Raw genomic sequence first — 19,775 nt, forward strand, 5'->3', positions numbered from 1 at the left:
CCGAAACTAGTAGCTCTGTGGAAAATACAATAAAAGATAGCTGAAGGTTTTGACCATGAATTTCAACGAATATTTAGCAGCTTATTTTACTCATCTGCATACATACAGCAATGCCTAGAATCTCAACTGTGATGGACACGGAAGAAAGCAAAATAAAAATTAATCCTATGTAAGAATCAACTTCAACTTATTGACATGGAACATTTCCTGAGAACTCAAGGCAGTTGTTTGTGGAGCAGACATGACTGACTACGTTTCAACAATTTCATCATGATTTTACAAAGAGGTTATATGGTATAGCACATTGAAAATTGATTTCATTTTTTTAGAATGATTTTATTTTTTAGACTTATTACCTCAGACTTTAAGCGACAGATGCACAGACAATCCACTGAAGTTTGTTTTGTTCAGATCATGCGTGCGAACGGTTTTTTCTGTTATGAAACTGACGAAGTCCCTCCAGTGTTTCGGTTTCAGAGATTTTAATCCGTGTACCTCCATGTGTTCCATTATATAACGAACCATAGCTCCAGGTATCTTATATACTCTCAAATCTAAATGTGTATAAATTTAGAAACATCAGAACTTAATGTCAAAGGCGGAGAAAAAAAAAATTGAAAAGGAACATTAATACAGAATACCACTTATAAACGAGTGCTCTAAAATTTGCCTCGTAGAAATAGTCGAACTATGTAATAAACGCAACATCCTAAGTTTCCCATGTGTGCAGCCTTCTGTCGTCTCTCTCACACAACTGCTTGAAAAAGGGCAGTGGTGAGGGCAGACGGATTGCTGTGTAGACTGGACTGCACTAATGTTAGGCAGGCCTGCACTAGAGGACACATCACAATCTTACACAAGCTCATTTCATGCGTCACAAAATTTCACCACAGGCGGTGTTAGTCACTTGTTAATCACGGTGAGTCGTCAAATTCCTGCGACCGCCTTACTTAGAAACAAGTAGTTGCTCTTACATCTTCCTCCAAGGCTGAAATCTTTCACTGGAGACGATATTTCGCAAAGGGCACCACTCTGTTTAAAGCAGTAAAAAAAAACTGTCAGAAAACTGTCATGTTAATGAATATATTCAACCAGCAATCTTCACTGTAATGGTTTGACCACATCAAGCAGCGAGCAGTGCTTTTGATCTCATATGACTCGGATGTTTGGTGCTATTCAAATTAGGTAAAATTGTACCTCTTTCGTATTCTCTCATGCTTGTGGATTTTTCTTGTGGAGTTCTTGATCTTCATTTTTTCATCTGCTTCAGGACACTGGGGCTCGACAACACTGCTTTTGTCTGTTGACGGCTGGAAACATGTTGCCTGATCGGATGAGTCCCGTTTCAAATTGTATCGAGCTGATGGACATGTACGGGTATGGAGACAACCTCATGAATCCATCGATCCTGTATGTCAGCAGGTGACTGTTCAAGCTGGCGGAAGCTCTGTAACGGCGTGGGAGTGTGCAGGTAGAATGATATGCGACCCCTGATACGTCTAGATACGACTCTGACAGGTAACACGTACCTACGCGTCCTGTCTGATCACCTGCATCCATTCACGTCAATTGCGCATTCCGACAGACTTGGAAAATTCAGAATGGACAGTGTGTCACCACACATGTCCTGAATTGCTACAAACGGTTCTACGAACACTTTTTTGAGTTCAAGAGCCTCCACTGGCCACAAACGTCCCAGACAAGAACATTATTGAACATATCTGTGATGCATTGCAACGTGCTGTTCAGAAGGGGTCTCCAAATCCGTACTCTTATGGATTTATGGACAGCCCCGCAGGATTCATGGTATAAATTCCCTCCAGCACTACTTCAGACATTAGTCGAGTCCATTCCACGTCGTGTTGTCATCATCATAAGATCAAAACAAAGTGCAAAACGATTTAGAAAAGATATCTGAATGGTGCGAAAAGTTGCAGATGACGCTAAATAACGAAAAATGTGAGGTCATCCACATGAGTGCTAAAATAAACTCGTTAAACTTCGGTTACACGATAAATCAGCTTTATCTAAAAGCTGTAAATTCAATTAAATACCTAGGTATTACAATTACCAACAAATTAAATTGGAAGGGACACACATAAAACGTTGTGGGGAAGGCTAACCAAAGGATGAGTTTTATTGGCAGGACATTTAGAAAATGTAGCATACCTACTAAGGAGACTGCCTACACTACGCTTGTCCGTCCTCTTTTATAATACTGCTGCCCAGTGTGGGATCCTTACCAGATAGGACTGACTAAATACATCAAAAACGTTCAAAGAAAGGCAGCACATTTTGTATTATCGCGAAATATGGGAGAGTGTCACAGAAATGATACAAGATTTGGGCTCGAAATCGTTGAAAGAAAGGCGTTTTTCGTTGTTCCGGAATCTTCTCACGAAATACCTATCACCAACTTTCTACTCGGAATGCGAAAATATTTTGTTGACACCGACCTACAGAGGGAGGAACGATCACCACGATAAAATAATGGAAATCAGAGCTCGTACGGAAATATATAGATGTTCATTCTCTCCGCGCGCTATACGAGACTGGAATAATGGAGAATTGTAAAGATGGTTCGATGAAGCCTCTACTGGGCACTTAAATGTGATTTGCAGCGTATCCATGAAAATGTAGATCTACTTCTGTGTGCTCGCGGGGGACCTACTCGAGATTAGGCAAGTGTACTAGTTTCTTTGGCTCTTCAGTGTATCACTGTGTGACATTTGGTGTCTGGGCTGTATTTCACAGCACGAAATGCGTTCATCACTTCGTACGAATACTCGTCTTGAGTTCTGAAAGGAGTAATAGCTTTCAAAGTTTGAACAGGAAGTAAAATATTTGTGCCATGGTGACTTTGGTTTGCGAGGAAGGTAAGTGAATTGGTGTCGTCAGTGTACTGCGACAAACGGACTGGCACTTTTGATTATATATTCAGATACAATTAAGTTACAGCAGTGAATGTAGCACCAAATCTCGATCAGTCATTGTGACAGATGGCAAACTGGATGTTTAGACTGGTTGACAGTAGCAAATGCAGAACAATGACACAGGAACAGAGCAGTCTTATAACTAAATCGTTTATTTGATCGTAAACCTACTTGCTGTAGCAGTCTTCACTACTCTGTACCTTTTACGTCGTAGCTTAGCAACGAGTGATAGTGCATCACTCTCGAGCGCTCTGCACCGTCTGCTTCCCGATTTAAGAGCACTGCATGCGCTGTCTTTCTGTCTGTGTTTTCCTCGCTCTAACAAGCTGCAGAATTGTTAGCAACCGTGACACGCGCTTCGATGGAGACATAGCAATGTTTCCCTTTGTGTTGCACATGAAGCCTGATATCCTTGTCTCCTTTCAGCCAATATGAGGGTTACAGGTTTCCTGTTCACCCCTTCCGATCTGTTGGGCGACGCACTCGATACATTGCATGTGAGACGACCTCGAGGTGAATTTACATAGTGTGACGGGTCGGGGTAATAGCAGAACAATAACAGCTGCACGTAAAACGCTTGCAGTTTTCTACTTCGTTCACTACACCGCTAGCGAAAGTCCTAGGAAAATTTAATCTGGTGGAAAACATTCTAAAAAAAATGGTTTCCGTTTTCTCTTACACAAACGTAATATCTAATGTGTTTTAGCGAATGGTCATTTCAACATTGACCTTTGCTAATATTACTTTTCAATTAACTCTTCAAGTTTCAATGTCATTGCAGTGCTGTCTGTCCCTAGTTCTGATTTATGTTATAATGGTTTTAGCTCCCCTGCTACAATGGTAAAACAATTTATGAAATGATGACTGGTTTTGCGGGGATCACATAAATAAGCTTTTATAACCAGCGGCTCTCTTATTGTATAATGCCTTTGAGTTTAAGAAGCGTTTCTTTATACAGATGTATTTACTCACATACCTGCACACTAGGCTATGCACTATTTTGACTTCGTTTTTGGTGTCAGAAAAAAAAGACACTGCAAATGCCTGTTCTGTGATATTTAATCTAAAGTTAGTCACGTTTGTGACAGCAGTTTTTCATGTTAGATTCGTATGATGTTAGTAGTCTTCTATTTGATATTATCAACTTAAATCGATTTATAAATTTTTATTCTGAATCCTAAAAGATTTTCGTATATTTACGGCTAAGCTCTATCAAGCACGCTCGGTATGCTAGCCAGGAATTGTCTGTTTTCATATTTTTCATTGTGTACTTTTTATCTTTCCCGTTGTTTTATGAGAGTTTTTAAAGTGTTATAGTTGTCATGTATGGGTAGCTTACTGCCCTAGAACATTTGTAAAATTGCATCATGTTACAAGGTGGTATGCAAGTCAGACTGTCGGGGCGCAGGCAGACTGCTCGTTTTATAAATTTTATCAGTGCCTGTGGAACTCTTGATTCTGATTGTTATGTACCTGTGTGAAGACTGACGAGCTATAAATTTGCTTATGTTTTAGTTTCCTGTAAAGAGCAACACTACAGACGTCGAGTCAAATAAAATGATTTAGTTTTTTTTGTGTACCTGGGTTTTTATTGGCAGTTTCCCCTCCACTTCCTCGCTACATTTCCAGTAACCGTAAGAGTTGGTAACTGCTTAGTTTAGACTTTGAAACAGAATGAATTTCATGGCCTAAACATTATTTATGGAAACAAAAGTGTTCAGTTGATGAAATAGAGTAAGTGTGATGAGATCGAGGGGCTGGGCGTCTGCAGAACGTTCGGTATGAATTAACGCTGAATAAAGCAAAGGGATAGTCGACGTCACTAAATATATCATCGCTCCTGTTTGTTTGCATATCAACAGTGTTGGTGCTATACAGGGCGTTCCAAAATGATCTTTAGAGCTATGAGCATGTACTTCAGAAATTCGGATAGGTATGAAGATGCGTTTTTCTGGCATAACCTTCAGACACACCTAAAGTTTCTTTCTATTTTTATGGCACAGTATGAGGAATGGTTGCTATAGCCCAAATTTCACAGCCAGGTCCGGCGGAACGTTCGGACACTTCACAGAAGCACATCACCTTCACGTCCGAACGTCAGACAGTGGTCAAGGGGCTTCAAGGAAGATCAACGAAGAGGATGATTTGTGGGCAGAGCCCAAGCAAATCAATCCATCAAACAACTCGACAGTTACGACTATCACAAACTACGATCTACAGGCTACTGCACAAGGGTCTGGGGCTTCAAGACTACACACTGTGCAGCTGCTGCATGCGCTTCAAGCTAACGACGCGCCAAAGCACAAAGCAGTGAGCTTGTGAGACACATCGACTATGGCCAAAACTGACTGAAAAAGGTGACGTTCTCGGACGAAGCTCATTTCATGTGTCTACGAAAGTACACCGACTCATTTTGCACATCTGGGATTCTGACATCCCACACTTTTGCATGGAAATGGTGCTAGGCAGTCCAAAGATAAACTTATGGTGTGGTCACCTTCATAACTATGTGGTGGGTCCCCTTTTCTTAGCAAAAGCGTCAATATTCTCGAGTATTTATCTGCACGTATTGGAACAGTTAACGTATTTCCACAAGTTGAAGAACCACAGCCTGACATAATGCTGTAGGAAGATGGTGTGCCTCTCCCCACTAGTCCTCGATCGGTGCTTCACGTCGCTCCATTTGCAGAGTAGGACCTACTTTCTGGTCCACAGGGTCTCCAAACATAACACCATAAGATATTTTTATTTGGGAATTCGTGAAGCATACTGCCTACCAAACCTGATGAGGGACCTGCAGGAACTACGAGACCACATCAAAGCAGCAGATGTACATGTTAATCAAGACTTTCTAAGCTTTAACTGGGTAACTGGGAATATTATTCAAGTACGAAGCGAGTTACGGTGTCGTACTCAATGAACTATGTTAAACAGCTACTGCAACACTAGGCGTGTTGAACATTATGCTGTAAACCACACATTTTTACCTGTTCCCATTTCCGAAATATACTTGCTTGATTTTAAAAAGACCATTTTTCAACATCCTGTATTAAAACGTATTTTATATCAAGAAATGTGTGCTGCTGCAAACCGATGTGAGATTAGGCAAAAGAGGCAGTGGAAAACAAAAGTATGCCTAAAAGTGTTCGAGTAGACGAAATTTCCTGTAGAAATCAGACGTAAAGTACCTAGAATGCTGATGTTTTATATCAACTAAATAGGCGCATAAGGTGCAAACACATGCTATTTCTCACAATTGCACAGAATGCAAATACTGTCATAGTTGATGAAGCCTTCTCTGGTTATCAAAAGAGTCAAGGCGTCGTCCGGCGGCAAAGTTTCGACGTATTCCCTCTTCCTCATCTTCAAGCGAAGTGTGTGTTTTATGTGAAGTTTGTATCTGGATCACAGTTTTCTTTGCCTCGTCTGCTGCAGCTGGGTCAATTACAGAATGGAGATGCACCTCGTCCAATAGTTGACACGATAAATTCACTAACATATGGAATAGTTAAACAGCAGGCGCACCTGCCAAATCCTCTCTACATCTACATCTACATTTATACTCCGCAAGTCACCCAACGGTGTGTGGCGGAGGGCACTTTACGTGCCACTGTCATTACCTCCCTTTCCTGTTCCAGTCGCGTATGACTCGCGGAAAGAACAACTGTCTGAAAGCCAACGTGCGCGCTCTAATCTCTCTAATTTTACATTCGTGATCTCCACGGGAGGTATAAGTAGGGGGAAGCAATATATTCGACACCTTATCCAGAAACGCACCCTCTCGAAACCTGGCGAGCAAGCTACACCGCGATGCAGAGCGCCTCTCTTGCAGAGGCTGCCACTTGAGTTTGTTAAAAATCTCCGTAACGCTATCACGGTTACCAAATAACCCTGTGACGAAACGCGCCGCTCTTCTTTGAATTTCTCTATGTCCTCCGTCAACCCGATCTGGTACGGATCCCACACTGATGAGCAATACTCAAGTATAGGTCGAACGAGTGTTTTGTAAGCCACCTCCTTTGTTGATGCACTACATTTTCTAAGGGCTCTCCCAATGAATCTCAACCTGCTACCCACCTTACCGAAAATTAATTTTATATGATCATTCCACTTCAAATCGTTCAGCACGCATACTCTCAGATATTTTACAGAAGTAACTGCTACCAGCTTTTGTTCCGCTATCGTATAATCATACAGTAAAGGATCCTTCTTTCTATGTATTCGCAATACATTACATTTGTCTATGTTAAGGGTCAGCTGCCACTCCCTGCACCAAGTGCCTATCCGCTGCAGATCTTCCTGCATTTCGCTACAATTTTCTAATGCTGCAATTTCTCTGTATACTACAGCATCATCCGCGAAAAGGCGCATGGAACTTACGACACTATCTACTAGGTCGTTTATATATATTGTGAAAAGCAATGGTCCCATAACACTCCCCTGTGACACGCCAGAGGCTACTTTAACGTCTGTAGACGTCTCTCTCGTGGGTCAACGTACGCACCATGTCAAAAACTTTCCGAGGTTGTGAAGGTGGTGGTTAGTGTTTAACGTCTCGTCGACAAAGAGGTCATTAGAGACGGAGCGCAAGCTCGGGTTAGGGAAGGATTGGGGAGGAAATCGGCAGTGACCTTTCAAAGAAAACCATCCCGGCATTTGCCTGAAACAATTTAGGGAAATCACGGAAAACCTAAATCAGGATGGCTGGAGACGGGATTGAACCGTCGTCCTCCTGAATGCGAGTCCAGTGTGCTAACCAGTGCGCCACCTCGCTCGGTGGTTGTGAAGGTGTTTCGGGAAATACATCTGGACAAGCGTGAGCTGGTCGGCTCCGAAGTCACATCTCTCTTCACACAGGCACCGCTAGAATACATATTGACATAACTGGTGAGGCACTTTGACGAAGACACTGTGGAACTGTGACACCAAGTGGCCACTACCAGTTACTTCCAATGTAGGGGAAAGTTCTACCACCAGTTGGATGGAGAGCTTATTGGATGCCCCCCCCCCCCCTCCCCTCACCACTGCCCCAGGAATCATCAACTATATGTGGAACACTCCGAAAAAACGTCTCTCGAAACCACACATCTGGAACAAAGGCGGTTTGCCGATACGTGGATGACACATTCGTGGAGTTGCCTCATGCCGTAGGAAACCTGCAGTAATTTTTTGGCAACCTTTACAGGTTGCATGGCCACATAAAGTTCGCCATGTAGGTAGAAGAAAATGGATGCCTGCCTTTCCTTGATATCCTGATAAGGATGGAAAATGATGACACTCTGGTACAACCCGTCCATAGACAATAGACATACACGGAGCTGTACCTAAACGCCAATAGCTGCCACTTTTTTTTCTTATTTTGGTCACCACGAATTCCTCTGCTGTGTCAACCTCTTAAGTCAGAGTAGCACTTGCAATCTACGTTCTCAATTACTTGTGCTTCAACATCTGCCTTCCTCTACAGTTTTTGCCGACTGCAGCTCCCTCTAGTACCATTTCCTGGTGTCTAAACAGATGTCGTAGTACCCTGTTCTTTCTCCTTGTCAGAATTTTCCACAGATCCCTTTCCTCTCCGAGTATGTGCAAAAACTCCTCATTACTTACCTTACCAGGCCACTTAATTTTCAACATTCGTCTATAGCGCCAAATCTCAAAAACCTCGATTCTCTTCTGTTCCGGTTTCCTTGCAGTCCATGTTTCATTGTCATACAATGCTTCAGACATCCAGTGCTTCAGACATACATTCACAGAAATTTGCCCTTCAAATTAAGGTGTATGTTTGACACTAGTATATTTATCTTGGCCAGAAATGCCATTTCGCCAGTTGTAGTCAGCTTTTTTGATGTCCACCTTGCTCCGTCCGTCGTTACTTCGTAACCATCAGTCCTGATGCTTCCTCGAAGTTTTCATTTATGCTGCTTCTCACTACTTTCGTTTTTCTTCGATTTACTCTCCATTCTGATTCTGTACTCTTTGGACTCATCATTCCATTCTGCAGATCATGTAATTCTTCTTCATTTTCACTCAAGATAGCAATGTCATCAGATAATCATATCATTGATGTTCTTTCAAGTTGAATTTTAATTCCACTCCAGTACTTTTTTCTATTTCCTGCGTTGCTTCTACGATGTACAAGTTGAACAGTAAGGGCAAAAGACTACATACCTGTATTACACCGTTTTTAATCCGAGCACATAGTTCTTGGTCCTCCACTCTTAATATTTCCTCTTGAGTCTTGTACGTATTGCACTACTGACCATTAAAATTGCTACACCAAAAAGAAATGCATATGATAAACGTTTATTCATTGGACAAATATATTATACTAGAACTGACATGTGATTACATTTTCACGCAATTTGGGTGCATAGATCCTGCGAAATCAGTACCCAGAACAACCACCTCTGGCCGTAATAACGGCCTTGATACGCCTAGGCATTGAGTCAAACAGAGCTTGGATGGCGTGTACAGGTACAGGTGCCCATTCAGCTTCAACACGATACCACAGTTCATCAAGAGTAGTGACTGGCGTATTATGACTATCCAGTTGCTCGGCCACCATTGACCAGACGTTTTTAGATGGTGATAGATGTAAAGAATGTGCTGGCCAGGGCAGCAATCGAACTTTTTCTGTATCATGAAAGGCCCGTACAGGACCTGCAACATGCGGTCGTGCATTATCCTTCAGAAATGTAGGTTTTCGCAGGGATCGAATGATGGGTGGAGCCACGGTTCGTAATACATCTGAAATGTAACGTCCACTGTTCAAAGTGCCGTCAAGGTGAACAAGAGGTGACCAAGACGTGTAACATGTGGCACTCCATACCATCACACCGGGTGATACGCCAGTATGGCGATGACGAATACACGCTTCCAATGCGCGTTTACGGATGCGACCATCATGATGCTGTAAACAGAACCTGGATTCAACGAAAAAAATGACGTTTTGCCATTCGTGCACTCAGGTTCGTCGTTGAGTACACCATCGCGGGCGCTCCTGTCTGTGATGCAGCTTCAAGGGTACCCGCAGCCATGGTCCCCGAGCTGATAGTCCGTGATGCTGCAAACGTCGTCGAACTGTTCGTACAGATTGTTGTTGTCTTGCAAACGTCCCCATCTGTTGAGTGAGGGATCGAGACGAGGCTGCACGATCCGTTACAGGCACGCGGATAAGGTGCCTGTGATCTCGACTGCTACTGATACGAGGCCGTTGGGATCCAGCACGGCGTTCCCATTATCCTCCTGAACCCACCGATTCCATATTCTGCTAACAGTCATTGGATCTCGACAATGCGAGTAGCATAGGCCGTTGGGATCCAGCACGGCGTTCCCATTATCCTCCTGAACCCACCGATTCCATATTCTGCTAACAGTCATTGGATCTCGACAATGCGAGTAGCATTGTCGCGATACTACAAACCGCAATCCCGATAGGCTACAATCCGTCCTTTATCAAAGTCGGAAACGTGATGGTACGCATTTGTCCTCCTTACACGAGGCATCAGAACAACGTTTAACCAGGCAACGCCGGTCAACTGCTGGTTGTGTAAGAGAAATCGGTTGGAATCGTCCCTCATGTCAGCACGTTGTAGGTGTCGCCACCGGCGCCAACCTTGTGTGAATGCTCTGAAAAGCTAATTATTTGCACAGCATCTTCTCCATGTCGGTTAAAATTCGCATCTATAGCACGTCATCGGTGTGGTGTAGCAATTTTAATGGCCAGTAATATATGTTTTACACTTCTCTCCCTGTAGCTTACCCGTACTTTTCTCAGAACACAGCTTTCATCTGTGCTCACCACCCTGGTGCACACAGCACAAAACATACAGGACAAGGAGAGTCTACGCATCTAGTCGCAACATACGAGGGAAACCTTTCGTAAGGTCCCTCGGAGACACAGATAAGACACACTCTTCAGCCTAGCAAGAAGAAGAAAGAAAACGATCCCGAATACGTCATCTAGCGTCTTGCGATCCTTCTGTACGTTGCGGCAGCCCACGGCCAACATTGCCAGAATATTGAAGAAAAACAATATTTAAACCATTTTGTGCTTGTCTGCTAAAACCAAAAATATGCTTTGCTCAATGAAAGACGAACTAGGCCTACGAACACCTGGAGTCTACATCATCACTTGCGAATGTGGTAAGCCGTATATTGGCCAGACCCAACAGTGTATTTCGTTGTGCCGCACAGAACATATGAGAAGCATTCGCCTGTGACCGGCAGGCAAAAAAGCAGTCGCAGAGCACAGCCACAAACAAGGTCATATGTTTTATTTTGGACAGAGGTGCTGTGCCGGAAGAACGGGATCTTGGACTCAATCAAGAAAGAGGCAATGAAGATATGGGACCGTGATGATCTTGTAAACTCGTCGTTTAGAGCAAGAATACTAATTGAGCGCTCAAATGTGAAAGCGGCGAAGGCAGTGGATGGAACAGCCAACATCAGGACGCAACGCCAGAACCTTCCATCCCAACAACAGTACCTCATGTGTCACCCATCCCGGATGCATGCATCTGGCCTACCCGTTGCAGACGAGGCAGAGGAGCCAGCGATCCAGGCTATAAAGACATGAAGTGGACGTGAAACCCACACTTCGCCTGAAGATGACTATTGGGAAATTGTCGAAACGTAAGCAGAGAACGACGCTTTGACTCTGTTGATAAACCGCGAGGATTTCATCTCAGAAATTCACCGTCAAAGCCTGCTTTTCCATATACTTTATAGTCATAAAGCAACTATTTCTGGCAGTGTCAGCAATATATTATTTCCGATTGTACCAAAGCTTACCACACACTTGGTGCCGAGGCAGTTTCATTTCAATGCAAATCTTAGCACGCTCACTGGTGCACGGCTGAGAAGTCTTGTGCTGTCCCGCCACTGACCTCTGCGAGAACATCTCCCGGTAGCCAGAGAAGTCTTGTGCTGTCCCGCCACTGACCTTTGCGAGAACATCTCCCGGTAGCCAGCGTGCTTGGTGGTGGCGACGCAGAGCGGCGGCAGCGGGAAGAGGTTGACCTCCATGAGGCCACACTTCTCGCGCTCCGTGTACGTCTCGCTGATGATCTTGTAGGCCGTGCTGGTGTCCACCTGGAAGCCGAACATGCCCTTCCGCACTCGCTCCATGCCCTCGGCGCCGTTGTAGTACACTCGGTTGCCCAGCGGCTGCATCTTGCGGCGCACGAACTGTCGCAGTTCTCTGTCCGTCGTTTCCTGCACAAGAAATCAGTATGTGTATGTGTACACTGCCTGATGAGAAGAGTGAAGTACCAAGAAGAATTGTTCGGTTGTCAGCGTAGACAGGAGGCACCTGGACGGGACGCAAGGGCCTTCCAACACTTCGGGTTCCCCTTCCCCTGCCCCCTCCCGCCGCCCCCACCATCCCTCCATCCCGCCACCATCACCGTCTGTGACACCCCTCCAGATGCGACGATCTGTCCCAGCCGTTGGAGACGAGTGAGAGGTGCCAGCAACAAGCAGCTATATGAAGTTATGTTGACAACCGAACATGTCTTTTGGGTGCTAACCTTATTGGCAGTGACTCATTATCCGCTTATATCTATATAATTAAGTTGCAGTTCTCTGTGATCGGTGTAAGGGCCACCAGCATTATTGTCGTTTCTGTTTAGCGTTGTTTCTAATCTTGGTAAAGTGCATAAGAAGAGTAAACGGTGTCAGTTACTGAGTAACCCTGCAACGTCCCCTTTGAAAATTAAGAATGACTGTCCTGTAAACTACTACGTTATTTGCTTTTCAAACAGCTGAGCAAAACTCAACGTACTCAGACAGTTTTATCTTTACTGTTTCTGATCATCACTAAACTGACACACTATATTTTTTAGCGCAACGCAATCTGACTTTCAATAATCCCTACAAAAAAATGGCCATGACTAACAGTAACCTATACCTTTAATGAATCAGTTAAAAGCTCTCCGCCTTCAGACCACCAGTGGCCTACCGGGACCATCCGACTGCCGTGTCATACTCGGTGGAGAATGCGGATAGGAGGGGCGTGGGGTTAGCTCATCGCTCTCCCGCTCGTAAGATGGTATTCTTGACTGAAGCCGCCACTATTCGGTCGAGTAGCTCCTCAATTGGCCTCACGAGGCTGACTGCACGCCGAAAAATGGCAACAGCGGATGGCGGCCTGCATGGTCACCCATCCAAGTGCCGACCACGCCCAACAGCGCTTAACTTCGGTGATCTCACGGGAACCGGTGTTACCACTGCGGCAAGGCCGTTGCCTTCATGAATAACTTACCTCACATAAATCTTCGTTACTCGAACTTCTGCGCCAATACTGCCAGCCAAATAAAAGGTTCAAACTACTGAAGGCACTAATTACAGATAGGCATAGTTAGCAAGATTTTGATAGAGAACAAAGTCTTTACCTTAATAATGTTCGATAGTCATTATATATCCCCACATCCACCACTGCTGACGGCTCACCTCCAACAGCACAACACTATGCGTGGTTCACATCCAACTGCCCAACACTGCACAAGCGAATATGCCAACAATGAGTCCTAGCAGCGACAGACTGCACACAGCACAGACAGTGATTTTCATACAGAGCGCTACGTGGTTTTACCAACATAAAAACCTAAAAAGCCTACTTACAACCATTATGAACGACAGGGAGAGACCGTTATCAATAAACGAAACAGTTTCGAAGCGAGCTCATAGTGGTTCTCCATTTAGTCGACTGATCTCATCGTTTCATATCCAGATTTATGGGGAGTTCAGGTGCGACAGTGTCTTACTTCTGAACTGCATGGGAACGTGAGGGAAGTCATACTGGTCGTCAAAGTTCCACACGTCCAGGTGTGATCACCACAAGGTAGGATCGCCTTATTGTATGCCAAACACGTCGTAACTCTGTCACATCCGCACCTGACAATCAAGAGCAAGCAACAGACTATGGTAAATTTCCTTTACTTCACGTCCATGGTCACAAATATTTTGTCATCAGACTAGCGGTTTCGGTCTATAATGACCCTATTCAGATCTGTTTTATAAATACATGTCCTAATATGCTGGAGCCCTAGTGCAATCGTCAAATGTTATACACAAAATCCGCACCAGCATCGTCAACTGTATGTAAACAACATGCTGGTGCTGATTTTATGTTTAACATTTGACGATGCCACCATGGCTCCAGTATATTAGGTCATATTTTTATAAACGTGATCTGAAGATGGTCATTACAGACAGAAACCGGTAGTTTTATGACAAAAAATTTGTCACCACAGACTTGAAATAAAGGAAATGTATTCTACATTTGGGTCACTGTTCGATTCGCCACCATGACGGAGTTTGTGAATCAAACAATAGACTTCTTGCAACATTGTTTTACACCACACCATTGCTCGGAGACTAGCAGCCGATGATTCAGAAAGTTACTGTCCTTTGCAAACGGCTGCGTTTGGTGTCGTACCGTGACCGGGGATCACGAACTGCCGATGAATAACGTGGCATTGTGTTCAGAGATGAATCACCGTTTCGCACTGTACCTAATTACCACTGTCGACGAGTTTGGCAGCGGCCAAGGGAGAGTTTCGAAGCTTGCAACGGTTTGGAAAGGCATAGCGAGGTTCCTACGGTGTCATGGCGCGGAGTGCCATCGGGTATGCCTACTGGCCACCGCTGGAAGCGACTGAGAGATCTCTGACGTCACAACGGCGTCCTGAGGTCGCAGGTCTTACTTCTCACGCGTCAGTGTCGTGGTGCCAGTTTTCAACAAACCATGCTCTATCACAAATGTCACGTGTCTCTGTGAACAATCTATACCCATGTCCAGCAAGATCTATAGATGTATCTCTTATAGAACATACGAGAGTGGGTCAATTAATAAATTGCTAACTGGGTAGAGAGAGCAGAGCTGCATGTACTAGCCTGAAATTTCTTTTCTTTTCAACATACTCCCGTAGTGTGGAGAGACGTCCATCGCTCGATGGGAAATTCAGCAGCATAGAATTTTTGTGGCAGCGTTCGCATATAACAAGTGATACCTCGGAATTTAGCAAATTTATTGGGTTCCTTAACCTGCTGCGTCCCACAAGACTGTTTTATCGTGGGGGTAGCGGAACAACCCTAGACGAGGTGTGCCATCACGGATAACAAGGGCGCCCGGGACGCTCCTTGTTTTTGACTTGGCTGCATTCCTGTATCCAACAGAAAATTTCATGAAATATAGGTCTGTACACTGAACGAATTTGAGTACGGACGTGCCCTACAGTCCCAAAAATGGCGTTATTCTTTTGGGTACATACTTCAGCCGACTGCAAACAATTAATTATTGGCTGCGGAGTACTGTGTATTGGCTGTCTTCCAAGCGACATTTGTAACCACCTTCTAGATTCGTACGGCACGAAATTTTAAATAATACATACTATTCTGGCATTTGCGACACATTTATTGACTTCCCCTCGAATATAGGACCTCTTCGTATTGCAACTCCTTCCCAGTTACAGCGTCCAAGACATCAAGGACCAGATAAAACAGTGTGCCACCTGCCTCAGGAGAGGATACGAGATTGGGAAACCTTTTCGGAATCAATTAGTGCATGCATGGTAGTGTAATGCTAAATGCAAATGTCGTATGACTAGGGCCTCCCGTCGGTTAGACAGTTCGCCTGGTGCAAGTCTTTTGACTTGACGTCACTTCGGTGACTTACGCGTCGATGGAGATGAAACGAATTCAACACAACACCCAGTCCCTGAGCGGAGAAAATCTCCGACCCCGCTGGGAATCGAACCCGGGCCCTTAGGATTAGCATTGTGTCGAGCTGACCACTCATCTACGGGGGGCGGACAACATAATGCTAATACATGGGCTCATACTGCCAACGTGATTCTAAATTTGATTCAATATTGTAACCACTGCAACAGTTGAAACTAGCTCTTTAATTATTTTTGTTTATTAAACATTGACCTACAGAATTTTCACTGACAAAGACAATTCAAACTTACCTATTCATTTATTATCGACAATATACAAGCCCAAAGCAATCTGACTGCTGTACATTGAAAACATGATTTCCAACAATTAAAACAAAAGAGTGGTCCTGAATTGCAAGAGATCCTAACAATGATACAAATCCAAAAATATGAAGTCAAAGAAACATGAGACTACCTCCTATTCTGTTAATTGCCTAAACTCATTTCAATCATGAATCCCGATAGCGAAAACCCCATTCTTTTTCGTAAGTCACTTACCACAGAAAATGTTCATAGCACGAACTACAGCAATTGCAGAAAGTAGCAACAACAGTCAGATAAATAAAAAGATACTAACTATTATAGACTGTAACTACTAGGAGCCATATGGTTAGCAGAAAGGAATATTTTGTTGAAGAGCAAACAATGTGTTTAGAAAATTTTACCTTATTCATGTGACATCCAGCTCAAAAAATTATATATTTTTCAATAATTCCACTATCCAAACATTGTCAACGACATGCATCGTCATACATTTACTTGCACTTTTTTTTATAAACACATCGTTTCATCTCATTTCATAATGCATGTCCTATCAACACACAGTCTCCACTAAGAATATCATGTCCATACACTTCCCTATGCCCTCGCTGTTAGCGATATTAGCACAGTTTATAGCGCTCCCAATATACAAACTTCACTTTTCTTTCAGATGGTGTATATATGTATGTACACAGTTATGGTCTTCATGCTTTGAATATAAGGGTATTGTTAAGGAACACTACTTTTACTCTCTATACGAGTTTCTCGCGATATATGAGAACTTTTCTCTGTAATGTTGTGGTTACTGGTAACTTCTTTCATAAAATGAAATCTTGTTTCATTAACTAGTTCCTTTCGTATATAATTTTATAAGCATTATTATGGAAACTCTACTGACGTGTTTAATGACCAGGAGATCTGCCTCGCCTCCTGGTCCAACGGAACCCAATAAAAAATTAAAATAAAGTAAAAAATGTAAAATAGCTTTACATCGAAAACATTGATTATTTTCTTGGAGTCTCTCGAGATTTCTTGAAGCTTCTCCTTTATCAAGCCACCACATTTGGAATAAACCTTTGAGCCCTCAAGTGCTCTCTCCACCGAGTATTCAGATGTAAAACTACTAAGTACGAGGCTACGCTTGCACTTCTGTGCTGGTCGCTACTTGTGCGTGCACGGCTACGTGATGATGAAAAAAGTTAGTACCACGACATGCTGCGTGGTGTATTTCTTGTTTCGCTTTACATAGCAACAGCGTGTATACAAGCAACAATGTGCGAAACCTTGCAGAGGAGGGCATGCACGGAGAGGGGTGTTGTGCACCTTCTGGCAGATAGGTCTCGCTGTGGGGCCGAGTGTCGCCAGGGGGCAGCGCTATGTTTGAATCTGCTGCTCCTTCCTCTTTACAAGGGTCAAGAGAATCAATCTATGTACAAGATCCATATCCAAAGGCTGCCAGCCTCGACCAGTATTTATTGTCCAATTTGTTCATAAATAGTCGTTGTATAATATATTGATCTCTAAGCTGACTCCATCTTCAAAAAATATATAACACAAAACCGATAACAGTCCTTCACTACCAACAAAACGTCCTACTAACGATGAATATTTTCCGGGTACACCTTCCACTCTGCTCCCAAAAGTCGAGAGGATCACTGCTTCTTCGTAGTAAACAGAAAAATTATTATCTCAGCGACGCTGTATCAATTCTTGTTATGTTGTTGGTACCCGTTTCCAGCGGTCGGCGATGTTGTCAAACTAGTGCTGATCGATTATCGCACATATTATAAAAGCTCAAAATTTCAAAATAATGAAAATTTGACGAACAAATAATACTCATTTGTAAAAAAAAATTATTTAGATACTGAATAATTTAGCGCCACTGCTATGACAAATTGATACACTGTCTTTTGTTTTTCCCAAGTTATTAGTAAAAAGAAATAGAACCTGCTATAATCGAGGCAGAGCACATGCTGAAAAATACCTGTTATTCGGTACTAAAATAGCGGTATTGGTTGTAATCAGTACGCTTTCTCATTCCCAGCAGCCCGCCACTTGTTCACCGTGGCGCAGCGTTCAAGATGCTGCGCCGCCCCGCCTCCACGCTGCAGTTCCCACAGTAAACCACCAGATGTGCCAATAAAAAGTCGCTACAGTCTGTAGAAATGCTGCACCAGCCTCGGCTAGTCGCTCGAGCCAATGAGCGCCCGTTTGCGCTCTGCACCAAGTAGTGCGTGTAAAGTACTTTCTGGCAGATTAAAACTGTGTGCATGACCAAGACTCGAACTCAGGACCTTTGCCTTTCGCGGAGAAGTGCTCTACTGACTGAGCTACCCAAGCACTACTCATGACCCGTCCTCACAGCTTTACATCCTCCAGTACCTCTTCCCCTAGCTCCTAAAATTCATACATTTCCTCCTGCGAAACTTGCAAGACTACCACTTCTGGAAGAAGCCTGGGGGATTTTTCCGGAATGAACTTTTCACTCTGCAGCCGAGTGTGAACTGATATGAAACTTCCTGGTCGATAAAACAGTGCGCGGGTCCGAGTGTAGAATTCGGAACCTTAGCATTTCACGTAACCATCAGAAGAATTTCGTCATCTCCAGAATAAAAATATGAAGGCTTTGTAGCATAACATGAGACTGCCCCACTGAACGAAGGCGCGCATCTGCACCTCATCTGAATTGTTGGAAAAAAGCCAATATTCCGTGAGCGCCGTCTGTCTTGCTGCAACCACCTCAGTCTCCGTCCGATTCGTGTGGACCTGGCAAGGTGATCGAACCCACTACAGAGAGCTGAATGCCATCCTCGCAAACCCAGAGACAGAACACACCCCAGGCCTCTACGCCTTTCATAGCCGCTGCCCTCCGCAAAATTGTCAGTGACATTGCGGATCTTCGGGCCTCTTTAGATGCTGGCACATTCAGGGGAGATCCCATACACACCAGGCACTCGACGACGTACGCCGACTTTAATGGAACGTAACACATTTCGCGCCTCGAAAGCAAGACTGAATACTGGCCTCAGTCCACGTTTCTGTAACACGAGCCCCAGAGCTACCTATACCCAGTATAGGTAGGTCTGCGTCTTGTATGTGTCCTTTGTTGGTGGCACCAGGACGTATTCGTCACTTCTCCATTGCTGTAGTTATTTTCTCCAAACACGAGTGTCAAATGCTGAAGTTCATACTCTAGGAGACCCTGGCTTGAAATCGTCATCGGTCTGTGTACTGATGTGTTGAAGAAGATTGCTTGTGTACAGTTTGGTGTCAAATACACTCTAAGAAGAAAAAATGAGACGCACTACAATTATATCATCCGAATGCTACTGAAATCGGTAAATATGATTTAGATTCTGAGACAAACAAATGACAATAATTTCATTAAAATAGGATGATTTATTCAAGAGAATGAGCTTCACAAATTGAGCTAATCACTAACGTGGTGGTCCACCGCTGGCCCTTAATTAGGCAGTTTGTAACAGTTATATTGATTAGAAGTAGGTATATATTAAGTAACGGTGTATCTGCAACTATTATTTGTGTATTCTGTGATATTTAAACTCCTTGATATATGGCAAGAAAATCTGAGTTTTGTAATTTATATACAAAAAACCAAAACGATATTTAAAACGAAAAATTATTATAAAATGAGTATGTTCATAAAAATAAAATGTTTCTTGAAAGCTGGTTAATGCTTACGGCAATTGTAACATGTAAAACCTGTAGGGAAGCCTCTCCGCAACGGAAGTGGCATTGCGTGATGTAAAAGGTGGTTTTGGCGGTCTAACTGAGATGCCCGTTTGTGTGAACGGCAAGGAGTCTGTGGCTAGCTTTAGCACGGTACACTTCGACGGTGCTA

The 19,775-nt window shown here is 43.6% G+C and overlaps 1 protein-coding gene and 1 pseudogene across 1 annotated transcript in view; both read right to left on the reverse strand.

Annotated features, from left to right (window-relative positions):
• LOC126293462 (ionotropic receptor 75a-like) overlaps positions 1-19,775 on the reverse strand; it is a 109,555-nt gene that overhangs the window by 22,338 nt on the left and 67,442 nt on the right. The window contains exon 4 of the mRNA XM_049986742.1: positions 11,875-12,146. Coding sequence (XP_049842699.1) covers positions 11,875-12,146 — 272 coding nt within the window. The remainder of the gene's footprint in view (positions 1-11,874; positions 12,147-19,775) is intronic.
• On the reverse strand, positions 13,061-13,178 carry LOC126291368 (5S ribosomal RNA; annotated as a pseudogene).

Source organism: Schistocerca gregaria, chromosome 1 (genome assembly GCF_023897955.1).
Source record: "Schistocerca gregaria isolate iqSchGreg1 chromosome 1, iqSchGreg1.2, whole genome shotgun sequence".
Classification (NCBI taxonomy): Eukaryota; Metazoa; Arthropoda; class Insecta; order Orthoptera; family Acrididae; genus Schistocerca; species Schistocerca gregaria.